Source organism: Taeniopygia guttata, chromosome 37 (genome assembly GCF_048771995.1).
Source record: "Taeniopygia guttata chromosome 37, bTaeGut7.mat, whole genome shotgun sequence".
Classification (NCBI taxonomy): domain Eukaryota; kingdom Metazoa; phylum Chordata; class Aves; order Passeriformes; family Estrildidae; genus Taeniopygia; species Taeniopygia guttata.
Genome location: NC_133062.1, coordinates 5180696 through 5194443, shown reverse-complemented (window position 1 = coordinate 5194443; position 13748 = coordinate 5180696). Strand labels below are relative to the sequence as shown.

Sequence of the window (13748 nt, the reverse complement as noted above, 5' to 3'; positions counted from 1 at the left end):
CAGCCATTCTGTTTGTCCCCAGCCTGCCCACGACCACCTTTGGGCTGCTTATGGGGGTTTCTGTGCAGAGCATTGGCCTGGCCGTGTTCTTGTGAGAGCCTGGGCAATGCAATGATCCTAGAGTCCCCAGGCCATGCCCTGAGGCATCAGCTCTGCCCCAGCAATGCCCATGGCCTGTCCCTGCTGCAGCCCCGGCACTGCCACCCCCAGGACTGTGCCCGGCCCCCAGAGCACTCAGGCCCTACAGAAACCCCAGGGCCACCAGGGCAGCAGGGCTGTGGCACAGGAGCAGCACCGGCAACACCAAGTGCTGCTGCTCCTGGGCACAGCTGCTGTGCCAGCACTGATCTGCCCCAGCTCTGCACACAGACATTGCTGCTGCAGCTCCAGAGAAGGTCACAAAAGGGGTATCTCTGGAGAAAACTTTGCTGGGAAATCCTTTAGTTCCTTTAAAGTCACCGAGAGGCAGCCCCTCATTGACACAGTCTATAGTCGCAGGGAAGGTGGAGAGAAACAAAGTGAGAAATGGCACAAGCAATGAAATTTTTTTGAGGATAATATTAAATGCACTTTACAAAGAAAAAGAACTTCCAAAATGAAACCAACAAGAAGTGTCAAAGATGACTTTTGTTAAAAGTGATTAGCAAAAATTGGCCAGCAGTTTAATGTTTCACTGCATGTTTCACTGCAGCCTTGAGCTCCTGGTTCCTCAGGCTGTGGATGAGGGGGTTCAGGGCTGGAGGAACCACCGAGTACAGAACTGACAGGGCCAGATCCAGGGATGGGGAGGAGATGGAGGGGGGCTTCAGGTGAGCAGTGCTGACAAAGAGGGACTGCACACCAAGGTGAGGGGAGGCAGGTGGAAAAGACTTTGTGCCGTCCCTGCTCAGAGGGGATCCTCAGCACAGCCCTGAAGATCTGCACATTGGAGAAAACAATGAACACAAAACATCTGAGTCCTAAACAGGCACTAACTGCAATGAGCCCAAGTTCTCTGAGGTAGGATTTGGATCAAGAGAGCTTGAGGATCTGGGGGATTTGACAGAAGAACCGTCCCAGGCACAGGGGCAGGGAAAATGTTTTGGCCAGGTGCAGCAGGGAATAGAGAAAGCCACTGGCCCAGGCAGCTGCTGCCATGTGGGCACAAGCTCTGCTGGCAAGGAGGGTCCCGTAGTGCAGGGCTTTGCACAGGGACATGTAGTGGTCATCGCACATGATGGTCAGGAGGGAATACTCTGCTCCCATGAAGAAGATAAACAGAAATACCAGAGCAGCACATCCTATGTAGGAGATGTGCCTGGTGTCCCAGAGGGAATTGTGCATGCCTTTGGGAACAGCGGTGTAGATGGAGCCCAGGTCGCTGAGGGCCAGGTTGAGCAGGAAGAAGAACATGGGTGTGTGCAGGTGGTGGCCGCAGGCTATGGTGCTGATGATGAGGCCGTTGCCCAGGAGGGCAGCCAGGGAGATGCCCAGGAAGAGGCAGAAGTGCAGGTGCTGCAGCTGCCACGTGTCTGCCAATGCCAGCAGGAGGAAGTGGCTGATGGAGCTGCCGTTGGACATTTGCTGTGCCTGCACATGGGGCCTGTTCATGGAGAAAAGGACAGGGAAGAGTTAGAGGAGTTACATTTAATCAAAATTAAAGCCATTTCCCATACACCCTTCTCCATAACACACAGAGACACCTTTTTGTGTTCAAGAGTTCTGGGGTTTTCTTTTTAAGCTGCCCCCATGTCTCTCATGTATTCCTGGATATCAGAAACCTTTGGCATTTCTGCTGCACTCAGGGAGAACAGAGCAAGTTCTGTGAGGCAAAGTGATGAATGAAGAGTGAGGGGAGATGGCCTGGCATTCTGACCTGTTCCGAGTTTCTCTGGGCTTAAATCTTTCTCAGGTAGAAGGTGATCAACTTTGAAACCTCCAGGTACTGCTGAGAGCAGATGGATCCACCACAGTCCAGGTCCACATTTGAATCCAAGGACTCCCTTTGCTCATTTCACCAACCCAACAGCACTTTCAATGTCAGAACACCTCTGCCTTTCTTCATCAATCCTATAACACAGAGATGCTCTAGGACAGGTTTGCATCCTGGATTGAAGCTCCCAGCTTGGACTGAAATCTCAGGGAGACTCCCAAGTGTCCTTCTGATGGCATTGGATGAAGGGAGATGCAGCTCCTTCCCTGGCTGCACTGCCAGCATTGCCCAGAGCCGGGCACTGGGGACAGCTGTGTCACCCTGAGCCAGCTGTGCCCCCTGCCAGAGCCCCCCGTGCCGGGCAGCTGCTCCCAGCCCTGTGCTCTGCAGAGGGAACTGGGCCCGGGGCTGCAGAGCTGCCCCACGGCTCTGCTGCAGCTCTGCCTGCACAGGAGGGGCTGCACACCTTGGAGCCATGGCCCTGAGGGCAGAGGCTTGGCTGGGGCACAGGAGCAAGGGGGCTTGTGCAGAGGGAGGGGCTGCACTGGAGGGAATCCTGTGGAGATCTCTGAACTCTGCCTGCCACGGTATTTCTGGGTTTGTCTTCTCTCATTGCCTGGTCTTCTCTCTGCTTCCTGGAAATTTTCCTCCTGCAGGTGTTTCCCTGTGCCTGATCTCTCCCTGCCAGCTCTCACAGACCCCAAATCTCTGTGATCTCTCCTTGGTCCTTCAGAACCCTGCCTGTTTGCTGGGCACTGGCTGAGGGCAGGTTCTGGTTGCAGCTTGGAGAAAAGACAGCTCAGTCTGAGCCAAATGGCTCCAGCAAAAGTGATGCTGGTGCTGTCCATGGGCAGAGTGGCTGAAAGCACAATAGGGATCTCCTGTGAACCTATTGATCACTAAAAGTGACAGTTCAGATGTCTCAGGCACTTGTCAAAATTAATAACACCTTTAATATTTATCCCCCCTCCCTGACATTCTCCAATTGCAGGAAACTGAATACAAAGTCTCAGGGGATTTCCTTCTTTTTATCAAAATCCTTGTCTTGGAAATATTCTATGACTGATAAGAAGCCCTCAGAAAGGTGAGAGATTCATGAGCATTTCACCTCTCCTGCACCAGAAATACTCAGGGTTGTACTCACAGAGTCTGTAGGCATCGGGATGTTCCAGCTGCAGGAGATCACTCCAGGAGCTGCAGCTGCATTGTCCTGCAGCCAGAGGTTCCTGTGCCAAGGGCTGGCAGTGATTCTGCCCCAGGCATTTCTCAGCACCTTCCCAGCCCTGACTGATTGAAGCTCTCTGTGCCTCTGCGCTGTGCCCGGGCTGGTTGTAGACAGTGCCCCTGCCCTGCTGGGCTGGGAGAAGAGCTGCTCATCAAGAGAAATGTGCTTTTGAAGCTTTTCTTGGTTGTCAGGAGCTGCTTCTGTGCCAGGAGCCTGGCCCAGCTCAGCAGCACAGACACAGCACAAGGACTTTAATGACCCTCTGGGGCTTTGTGCTGAGGCCCTGTCGGGTTTGACGCGGAAAATAATTTTCTCGGAAGGAAGAGGTCAATCCAGCCAGGGGTCAGGGTTGGATATTGACACTTGGGGTGACCAATTGAGGGTGGACACGCCTCTGAGAACACAGAGGGGTTAAAAGCAGAATTCCCAGGAGAACTTTCTCTCTCTTTGGTTCCCGTCAGGGTGCAGTGCAGACTCTCACCTGCCCAGCCCGTGGCTGGGTGGGGGAGGGGAAGCCATGTGGCCTGGCTGAGGTAAGGCCGAAGGATGGAGGGACTGGAACTGGGCTGTCCCACTGCAGATGAAGGGTGGAGGAAATCTGGGATGTTCGCGTTTTCCCCCAGAATCTCTCTCTCAAGAAAGAAAGGGACAGTGACAGTGCCGACAGTACTCTGGCAGAGAAGGAAGGGGGGGGAAGTGTGCTCAGTGTGGGAGCTGGAGCCTGGGCCAAGAGCCATCCAGGGAGTCGGGACTTTTAACCCTTCCTTGAGAAATGAAAGTTTTGTGAAAACATTATTCCTCCTTGGTTTGAAAGAGAGGAAGAGAGACAGCCTGGGACCTGGGATGTTAGGGAAAGAAGACTGGGGGGGAATATGGTGGAGTGGCTTTTGGCTGGACTTTTTCTTGTTAGCCATAGACTGAACCAATTTTCTCCTCCAAGAGAGAGACTGTATTTTAGGAGAATGCGTGGTGAGCCAAGAGACCTGCTTCATCAACTACCAGTTCAGGAATGAACAGAGAAAGTTGAGGAGGGTGTGATGGTGCCCTCTGTCTTCAGGAAGATGGAGATCTCTGTTTTCACCCTCGGCCCCAGGGGAGGAAGAAAATGGGGGGGACTGTAGTTGCAAAATGAGACACTGGACTGTTGTTCCTGTTGGTCCTTGGCAAAGCCTCCTTAAAGGAGCCCTATGAGCGGTCTGTCCATGCACGGTGGTGAGAGCACTGTGACATGGAGAGGAGAGTGTCACGCTGGCAGATTCGCTCCAGGCAGTGCCATGTGTGACATGAAAACACAAGAAGTGGCAGCTGTGTTTCCTGGGGGTCTGTGGTGCAAGGGAGAATCCTCTCTCCCCAGATGGACTTAGTATTGATTATATTGAAGGGTGAATTCTTGATTAAGGGTCCAAGTCGTGTCTCACTGTGGTTTGTGTTTGTTGTGGTTTGGTGGTGGGAGGAGGAATGTTTTGAAAGGTTTTCATTTTGAATGTTGTGTTTTTCTTTATTTTTTCTTTTATAGTAGTATAGTAGTAGTAGCTTAATAAAGTTTTTTTTTTTTTCCTTTGTTATTAAGCTTGGGCCTGCTCTGCTCTGTTCTTGATCGCATTTCACAGCATTCAATTGAGAGGTTGCATTTTCATGGGGGCGCTGGCACTGTGCCAGTGTCAAACAGTGACATGAGGCTTTGGTTACAGATTATGTGTGAACAATCCAGAACGTCCTGACATCTTAATGAATTTGTATCTTGGGTATTTTGGCCTTGCCCACACAAGCTAGAAAATTAAGGAAAACATGCACAAGGATTGAGAAAACACAGTGCAATTTAGGGCCCATTCAAGAAAATGGTGGTTCAATTGCCTATATGTTTTACCCAGAGATGACCCAAACAATTGCTGCTGAAGAACTTATACCATTAACTTGATTACAAATTTTCAAAGGCAAGTGGAGTTGCTCTTCCTGCTCAAATAATTTAACGGGATTCTTGCTATTAGCAATTAAGTTATTATTTGATTCCAGCTTAATATGATTTCAGAGATTCATTATAGCTCTAAAACTGTAGAATACTGTATGCTTTGTGGATAAAAAGACCAGAGAACTGTTAACCATTTTAGGGATTTATGTCTATCTTATTGATTGGTCAGGGTAATATGTGAGCTCCTGTGAAATCCTTTTACAAAACATTACAGTTTATCATACTTAATTTGAAAGGATTCCCTGTCTTTACCAGGTGTTAATTGCAGAGAATTACAGAATCAATTAGGTTGTAAGAGATCTCTGAGAGAATTTCATCAAGCTTTGGACCAAACACCACCTTGTCAAGCAGACCAGAGCACTGAGCGTCACATCCAGCTGGTCCTTGAACACCCTCAGAGAAGGTGGCTCCACCACCTCCCAGGACAGGGCCTTTCAATGTTTAACAATCCTTTCTGTGAAGAAATTCCTCCTGATGTGCAACTTAACCTCCCTAGCGCAGCTTAAGACCGTGTCCTCTTGTCCTGTCACTGTGAGGAGAGCCCGGTCCCCATCTAAGTACAACCTGTCAGGCTGGTGTAGAGAGTGACAACATTCTCTGTTGCCCTGATTTTTAAAAGTGTGAAGTTTTCCTTTATAGTTCTTTTGAAAGCTTTAAAGCTCCTTTAAAAGTTTTCTATGCCTTCTGATGCTTACATATTTCTACTGGAGTTCTCACACACTGTTCACGTAAATAATGATTGTTTTGCATTCTTCTTTGCGGGAGGAGAGAATTGGTGGACTGTTGGTTTGACCAGTGTGGTTAGAGAGGTGGTAATTTCATCCTCCAATCCGCTGTCACTTTTAGAATTCTATATATTGCAAAGTCAGAAATTAAATTAGCTCTTTTTCTCTTTTGAACTTACCAAGCTTCTGTGTACTCATTTCATCTCCAATAGCGACAGTTCCCCCTGGGCCTCCTTTGCTCAAGACTGAACCCTCCCCAGCTCTCTGTTCCCTCAGCCATTTCTCATCAGACTTGTTCTCTAGACCCTTAATCAACTTCCTTTCTCTTCTCTGGACTTGCTCCAGCACCTCAATGTCCCTCTTTGGATGAGAAGCTGGGTCAGAGGCGAACCTGCTGGAGGGCAGGAAGGCTGCAGAGGGCCCTGGACTGGCTGGATCCATGGGCTGACGCCACTGGCAAGTGCTGGCTCGTACACTTTGGCCACACTCACCCTCTGCATTGCCCAGCTGTGGAAAGAGTGGCTGGGAAGCTGACTGACAACAGCTGAACCTGAGCCCAGGTGTGCCCAGGTGGACAAAAAGGCCAATAGCACTGGGCCTGTATCAGCAGTAGTGTAGCCATCAGGATCAGGGCAGCGATTGTCCTTCTGTGCTGGGCATTGGTGAAGCCACACCTCGAGGGCTGTGTCCCTTTCTGAGCCCCTCAATAATAATTAAAGTTTCTCTAGCAATTGCTTTATTCATTATTTGCCTCCCTTCCCTGCCCGGCTGTGACTGGAAGTACACCAAAGGGAAAGTGCCTGCAGCCGAGGGAAGGCTGGGCTTGGGTCTCTGGTTCTGTTTGTCCTTGCTGCCGGTGGTGTTGGTTGTTTGCCTTGTACATACTGGTAAAGAACTGACACTCCTTTTCCCACATCTTTGCCTGAAAGCCCCTTGATTTCAAAGTTATAATAATTGGTAGGGAAGGGGGATCTCATTCTCCATTCCAGAGAGGTCTGGCAGACACCTGTCTTTCAAACCAAGACAAGCTGACAATTAACAATTTATTAGCAATTGTTTATTAACAGTTAAGGGACAATTATCAATTACTTATCAATCTAATCAACAATTAGTTAATCAACTTAGGTAAGAGGGAGGTGCTCACTGGAACGTGGGAGGGTAGCTGCAGAGGTCTCTGGTGAAGGGTGGGAGACCACCAGCAGCAGAAGGTAGGATGTCACCAGCTCCTGCCGCACGCTCCAGCTGACACAAATGTTGTCACTCAAGTGTTGGTCTTTAGAGCACCTCCTTCTTGGGTCCCTGGCCTTACTCTGTCTCTTCTAATGGTTTATCCAGACTGTCCTTCTCCTGGGCTCTGCCTTCCAAAGTCACCTGCCCCATCTTCTCACCTGGCTGCAGGTTAGGAATCCTAGGAAGAGAGGGACTGGTATTAGCCAGAGGAACATTCCCAGCCCGCCGCTTTTCTGTCTCCTTGCAGGGCACACAGTGTTGCATCCTCTCTCTGTGCAAGCAGCGAGCAGCAGATTTAACAGCTGCACTAGCTGCATGGAGGCTGCAGAGATGCAAGGGCAGGAACATGACCAGTTAAATGCCCGGGGACCAACTACAGCACATGGGGTTCCATGTGGAGAAGCAGGCCTTGCTTGTCCCAAAAGGAAGCAGAGCTGGGGACTGGCTGGTCCCTGGATCTCTTGTTGCAGATTTTGCAACCCTCCACAAGCTTACTGTTTCATACAGTGTCTTTTCCCAGTGCCTCCCTGCCAAGGGGTGAAAGATGATGATGAAAGATGAGGATCTTTCTGTGCTCCTGTGGGTGTTTCTGCTGCCTCCCTGGGGCTCCCCATCCCAGTCAGAGGGACTGAAGGGAGGGTATGGGGGATGAACCAGGCTGGGCTTGGTGATGCCCAGCAACAGGACAAGAGGCAACAGGCAGAACCTGAACAAGACAATTCCACCTGAATCTGAGGAAGAACTTCTTTCCTGTGCCGGTGATAAGTTGCGCAGGGAGGGTGTGGAGTGTCCCTCACTGGAATTATTCCAGAGTCCTCTGGACACAACCCTGTGCCACGTAGTCTGGGATCACCCCGCTTCAGCAGGGAAGTGGCACCAGATGACCTAGCGTGGTCCCACCCTGTGATTCAGTGATACCCATCAGTAGCATGAGTTGGCAAGCGTTGAGATATTTCCCACCTGCACAGCAGGGTGGTCTTAAACTTCCCCAGGCACTCTGGGAAGAACTGCACGTCAAAGGTCTCCTTCTGGCCAGGAGCAATGATGCCACAGTAGGGGTTGATTGAGAACAGGTCATGGACAACATCTGGGAAAACTTCTAGGGAGGTGCTGACACGGTCCTCCTGCTCAGAATACTGCTGCTTCTCAAAATCCAGCTCCTGCACGGAATCCAGCTCCTGCACGGAATCCAGCTCCTGCATGGAATCCAGCTCCTGCTCAGAATCCAGCTCCTGATCGGAATCCTGCTCGGAATCCTGCTCGGAATCCAGCTCCTGCTCAGAATCCTGCTGCCACTTGGAATCTGGCTCCTGCTGCTGCTCAGAATCCTGCTGCTGCTCAGCAGGCCGCCGCAGCTGCCGCACTTTAGGATGTGTCTCCGAAGGATGGTCCTGCTCCGACCAGAAAAGACGCAGCAGCTTTCTGCGATGCTTTACAGTATCATAGGAGAGGAACCGACCTGCAGGGAGGAAGAGGATACCTTGCAAAGACAAAATCCTGTGTTCCCAGCAACTCTGCCTCCTGCTGCAGGTAGGTGGAAGAGAGCTGGGATGCACTTGGAGAATCTCTGGTCAAGTACTTTATTCTAGCAGGAGACAGAGTGTCGGGAGCAGGGTCTCTGCCTGAGCACACACTCCTGCGCCAAAGCAGGAAAGCTGGTTTCAGACAGTGACTTTGCGTTTGCCCTGGAGTGGGGAACTGCACACAGACAGTGGCTGCAGGGCAGCTCACTCGTTACACCACTGTTTTTCCCGGTCTCAGACTTCTCAAAGAGATGACCTGGTGTCCCCCTTCCTAGTCCTGACCCGGCACGTGGCTCTCCCCAGAGCCTGGCTCAGCTGCTTTGCAGAGCAGAAGTGGCTCAGCAAGAACAGAAGGGGCTGAAAGGCAGAGGGGGACAAGGAGAAAACTCTCCAGCTGCAGCTGGGAAGGTGCTGATGAAAGTGGATGCGTGGACAAGGATGAAAAAGCAATTCATGTTTTGAACTGAAGTGGCAGGGTCTTCTCCCCGGGCCCTCAGCTACCAAGTGAAATGCTCTTACGCATCAGAGTGGTTGAGTATGGCTTCTTCAGCTTCTTCACTGGTTCACTCCATGCAGGTTTCTCCCAGGAGTATTCCAGAGCTACCTCGCCTGTGTTTTGCAGTGTGAAACTAAAAAGCAAGAAGGAGGAATAAAAAAATGTCCAAGAAGTATAAAGCAAATAGTACAGTAATATTGTCTGATGGACTCCTGATACCACTTTCTCCTGAGGAGCATCTTCCCCAGGCAACCCAGCCATGCTCAGACTGCTGTCCTGGGTGGCCCAAGAAAAGATTTCAAAGTCTGGAAGTTTAAGAGAAAAGGGCCAACATGGTGCCCAGGACATTGAAGCTAAGGGGTTTATTCTGGACTTTAGGTCTTGGTTTGACTGCAAACTTATTCTGGAGCAGATGAGGACAGGTGACATACAGTGAAAGCAAACCCATGGCTGCTCTCAGCAGAAAGGTATGGCAGTATTGAGCCTCTCCTGAGCACCACCTCCTGCTTGGCTTTGCGTGCACGTAAAAGGGCCTCTGCTGGTTTGGGTGGGGTAGAGTTCTGGGAAGCAGTTCTGGGTCAGCCTTGGGCAAAGGCAGCTCCTGCTCACAGAGCCTCCAGCACTCACGTGGCTGTCCCTGTCTGGAAGGGCAAGGTACTCTTGAACTGAATCATGGTCGTGCTCAGCTTGAACTGGGTGTAGGCAACCACAGCACTGAGGTACACCTCCAACTCCTGGCTGCTCTCCTCCACCACAGTGTGAGCCGGTTCCGGGGCTGTCTCGACCACCTGCAAACAGAGGAGGGAAGAATCACTGAGCAGAGCCCAGAAAGTCAGGCTGAGAAGGGAATCTTCTGGCCTCCAAGATCACTAGAAAGGACCATTCACTTTTACTGCCCTGGAAAGATGACAAAACTGGGACTGCTTTGCTACAGTACTTGTTTCTGCCCACTGATCCAAGCGGTCACTACCACAGCTGTTAATACACCCAGAGAGACTACAGCTGCATTCCAGTCCCTGTACTTCAATCTTGCAGAGGGCCTGGCTTTTTTCCTCGTTCCTATAAATCCAGCAGGTCTCCAAACTAGGGTTAAATTCCCCTGCTGGAGCTCTGTGGATGGAGAACCCCAAGAGTGAAGAGTTCTAGAAAGCACCTTTTTCTTCTTGTCTTAGAAGAAAGTGCTCTCCAGGTCTCCTGTCTGGAGCAACTGCTTGGAGCTGGGGATGGGCATTTTGGGATGTGAAAGATCTCACTAGGAAAATCTCCCACTGCAGATATTCTGATAGAAAAGAGGATGGTTTAGAGGCCTTAAAATGGTCCAGAAACTCGGAAAGAACCTCCTCCCAAGATGAGTGTGTTTGGCAATAATGACAATGAAAGTAAGACTCTTTGGAGATGATCCTTCTCCAGACTCCTTCGTAGAGTCATGCAGTGCCTGGGCTACTCCATGATGAGATATCCCACACCAGATACAGAGACCACAACCAAATTCTCATGCAGACAAAACTTGGAGTTCACCAGCACATGCAGGAGAAGTGTATTTCTCTCCACTTCAAAAGAAGAGACAGAGTGCAGCAGACTAAATTCCTTGTTGGTAAAAGGGCACCAATCAGCTGAAGAGATTTCTAACACCGTAAAATGGGATAAAATCGTAAAACATTGCCTTCCATTCTACATGGGCTGCAACACTTGTGTTTGTGGCCCAGACTGAGGCTTTGGGTGTGGCTGAAGGTCTCTTATCAAAAGGCTTCCTCCTCTCCTGTGTGTGTATCCGGTCACTGTGCCTCCACCTCTCCGTTCAAATGCGCTGCTGGTGAACCTCATGGCTGTCCAATGTCCAGAGGAAGCAGGAGCTGCTCAGCCAGCAGTGATGGTGTTCTAGTGGTTCTTTTTGTAAAACCCGGGTTGGCTTTTCTTGCCATTTTGCTTCTTACCTGCTTTATTTTAGGTCGCGTGGCGGCTGTCGGGTCTTTCCTGGTGGTATCCTTCCATGTGACAATGCACATTTGGTCATCCCAGTCAGGAACCTTCTTTTGTGGCAGCTCAAAGTTGACCTTGGTCATCTTACATTTCACAAGGGGCCTCCTGAAGGTGGCTGGGACATCTGCTTTCAAGATCACTGTGATGTCCTTGGCACAGCCAGGATGGAGGTGTCCCACCTAGGGAGAATCAGGGAGTCAAGACCAAACTGGAAGTACTGCCAAGGGCAGGACTGACAGCAAAAGGGACTGACGGACGTGGTGAGCAGCTGTGCCAGGAATCTGCACCTCAGAGTGGATTTAGTGAAGTTTGATAGACAAAAGTATGAACAGAAGGTGCCACCTCCCGTAACATGAAACCTTTTCTGCAAGGCTGGCAGCCTTGGCCCAGCCAAGCCAGGGACTGCATCTCCCACGTGGCACTGGAATGGGCTATCAGTGGTATGTGAGCACTCCCTGCCAGCTCCTGGGAACACCAGGGCAGGGCCTGAGCAATGGGGAAAGGCAGAGCAGTCCACGCTCACCTTGGGGGAGAACAGGAATGGGGCATCTGCCTCCCACTCAAAGCGCAGGAACTGCTTAAGGCTGCGGTTGGTGACGGCGAAGGTCCTGTAGCAGCGCTTCCCAACAGGACAGTCCCCAAACTCGATGTGATTCACTCTGACAGCTGTTAAGGAGGAGAGCAAGGGATCTCAGCATGCAGGGAGCTCCACCTGCCCCCTGACGTGCACAGACACCTGCATGTTCAATGCTTCCTTGCTCCAAGCCTTTCCCCCTCTGAGAGGGAGCTCCCCAAGCAGTTTCACCACTTCCAGGGACACATCCCTAAGCCAGTGACGTGCAGCACAGCACACACTGCTCTGCATGCATGGCTACCACACCCACAGGCCACCAAGTCCCGTGGGTGACAGCCCAGGCCTGGCTAGAGGGAGGACACACATGATCAGATATTTTCCTCTTCCTTGCTCCACCTTGGCAGTCTCTCCTCTCTTACCATCAGTGATGTCTTTCTTCAGACTGCTCTTAACATTCCTTTCCTGTGTGTCATCCTCTAGTCCAAGCAGGGTGAATTCCTCCTTGTGGCCTTCACCCACCAGCTCTATTAGGGTCTCATTAGAGTAGCTGTCCTTCACTAACACATGAGTCTTCCCTTCCAGATGTTGAGCCAGGGTGGGTTTGAAAATTACATCAAACTCAGTTGATTTCCCGGGACTCAGAAGGAAGAAAGGCTTCTTTGGGAGCTTGCTCGCTGCACAGCAATGGAAATCAGAGTTAGGTGGTACAGCTGTACAGAGGAAATATTTCCATAGCATACATGAGGAATAAGAGGTTGAAACCAGCTGCCTTCTAAGCACAGGTTCTACCCCCTGTGGTTCCAGAGTGGTTCCAGACCCTCTTCCTCTGTTCACAAGACGGCCACCTCCAGACACAGCTTAACCTCAGGCTGATGCCCAGCCCTCATTCCATCTGCTTCCAGCCAGCTCCAGCTATATGGAAAGCTGAGCCAAAGAGTGCTTTGGGCTTCTGCTGGCTGGCTGTGTGCTCAAGGGCTGTGTCTGTTCAGGCTGGTACCTTCCCACGTGCAGCAAATACCTCAGAGGGTCCCCTGAGGTTGTGGCAGTCCCCCACAACTCAACCCACCACGTCTAGAAGAACAGAACTTGCTACAGCTTGCTAGGAGGAGACCCTGCAAAAAGCCCCCAAGAAAAGCTTGGGGGACAGAGAGCCCAAGGAAAGAAACTGTGCCTAACATCTGGCTGCTGCTCAGAGAACCAAGAGCAGGGCACACGTTTTCCCTCTGTGCACAATTGCACTTCATGGTTAATGGATTTACCTTTTCCAATGAGTTCCTTTTTCACATCTCCAGTGTGGAATACCTTGACTGGGGAGGTCCTGCCTTTCAAGAAGAACATTCCATGCTCATCCTCCAGGAGTAACATAAACTGAGAAAAGAGAAGCCAGAGCACAAGGATACTGTGAGTCCAGGATGGCACAGGGACTGACACTGCAGTGCTGCTGGTCCCACACGGGAGGCCAGCACCTCTCCCACTACAAACAGCACTTAGCACAAAAGTTAAGTCAAACCAGCCAGGGAAAAAAGGGCATCCAGAGGCATCTGGATAGAAGTGACACAGAACCAAACAGGGCAGAAAGTAATGAGCAGAATGTATTTAAACCACCTCTAAGTCTACTTAAAATGTAATAAACTGGGATCAAATACAATCTAATGGAACTGGGAAATCACACATGCCCATGAGAACAAAAGGTGACCTGAGAGACAGGGGAAAATACTCCACCACCTTTCTTGTGTTCAACTTAAAGAAGAAAGACTGGGCAGAAAATTTCCAAGAATTCCCTTCTTGGAGAACAGACGTCAGTCACTTGTTCAAAAAGAATTTCTGACACCTCTTTCCAGGTTTGCCATGTTCTTTGGGACCCTTCCCCTGTGCCACAAGCACTTGTTCCCAAACCAGACCATTCCTCGAGCAGGTCCTCCTCACCTTGACAGGTATGATGCCATCGTTACGGGTGACCAGAGGGAGCACCTCTGAATCCCACAGCTGGAGCCTCTTGAAGCGCAGCACGGCGTTTCCCCTCTCGCTGCGAGCACTTGAGCACACGACTGTCAACCGCGGCTCGTGCCCCTTCCCGCTGATGGTGAAGGTCAGGATTTGGGGTTCAATTCCCA

At 50.7% G+C, this 13748-nt stretch overlaps 1 protein-coding gene, 1 long non-coding RNA gene and 1 pseudogene across 2 annotated transcripts; all 3 read right to left on the bottom strand.

The window, feature by feature from the left end:
- Window positions 1-662: 662 nt before the first annotated feature.
- On the bottom strand, window positions 663-1560 carry LOC140681559 (olfactory receptor 14J1-like; annotated as a pseudogene).
- A 5349-nt stretch (window positions 1561-6909) lies between these two features.
- Window positions 6910-11143, bottom strand: LOC140681558 (hydrocephalus-inducing protein homolog). Its single transcript, XM_072921472.1, has 5 exons — window positions 11015-11143; window positions 9708-9868; window positions 9104-9213; window positions 8022-8520; window positions 6910-7239 (listed from the first exon to the last, which is right to left on the bottom strand). Exons 1-5 carry the CDS (start codon window positions 11141-11143, stop codon window positions 7137-7139), a joined length of 1002 nt encoding a protein of 333 aa, XP_072777573.1. The 3' UTR covers window positions 6910-7136.
- Window positions 11144-12200: 1057 nt separating this feature from the next.
- On the bottom strand, window positions 12201-13748 carry LOC140681586 (uncharacterized). The gene is made up of 3 exons (XR_012052634.1): window positions 13561-13748; window positions 12894-13002; window positions 12201-12308 (listed from the first exon to the last, which is right to left on the bottom strand). It is a non-coding gene; the product is annotated as an uncharacterized lncRNA (long non-coding RNA).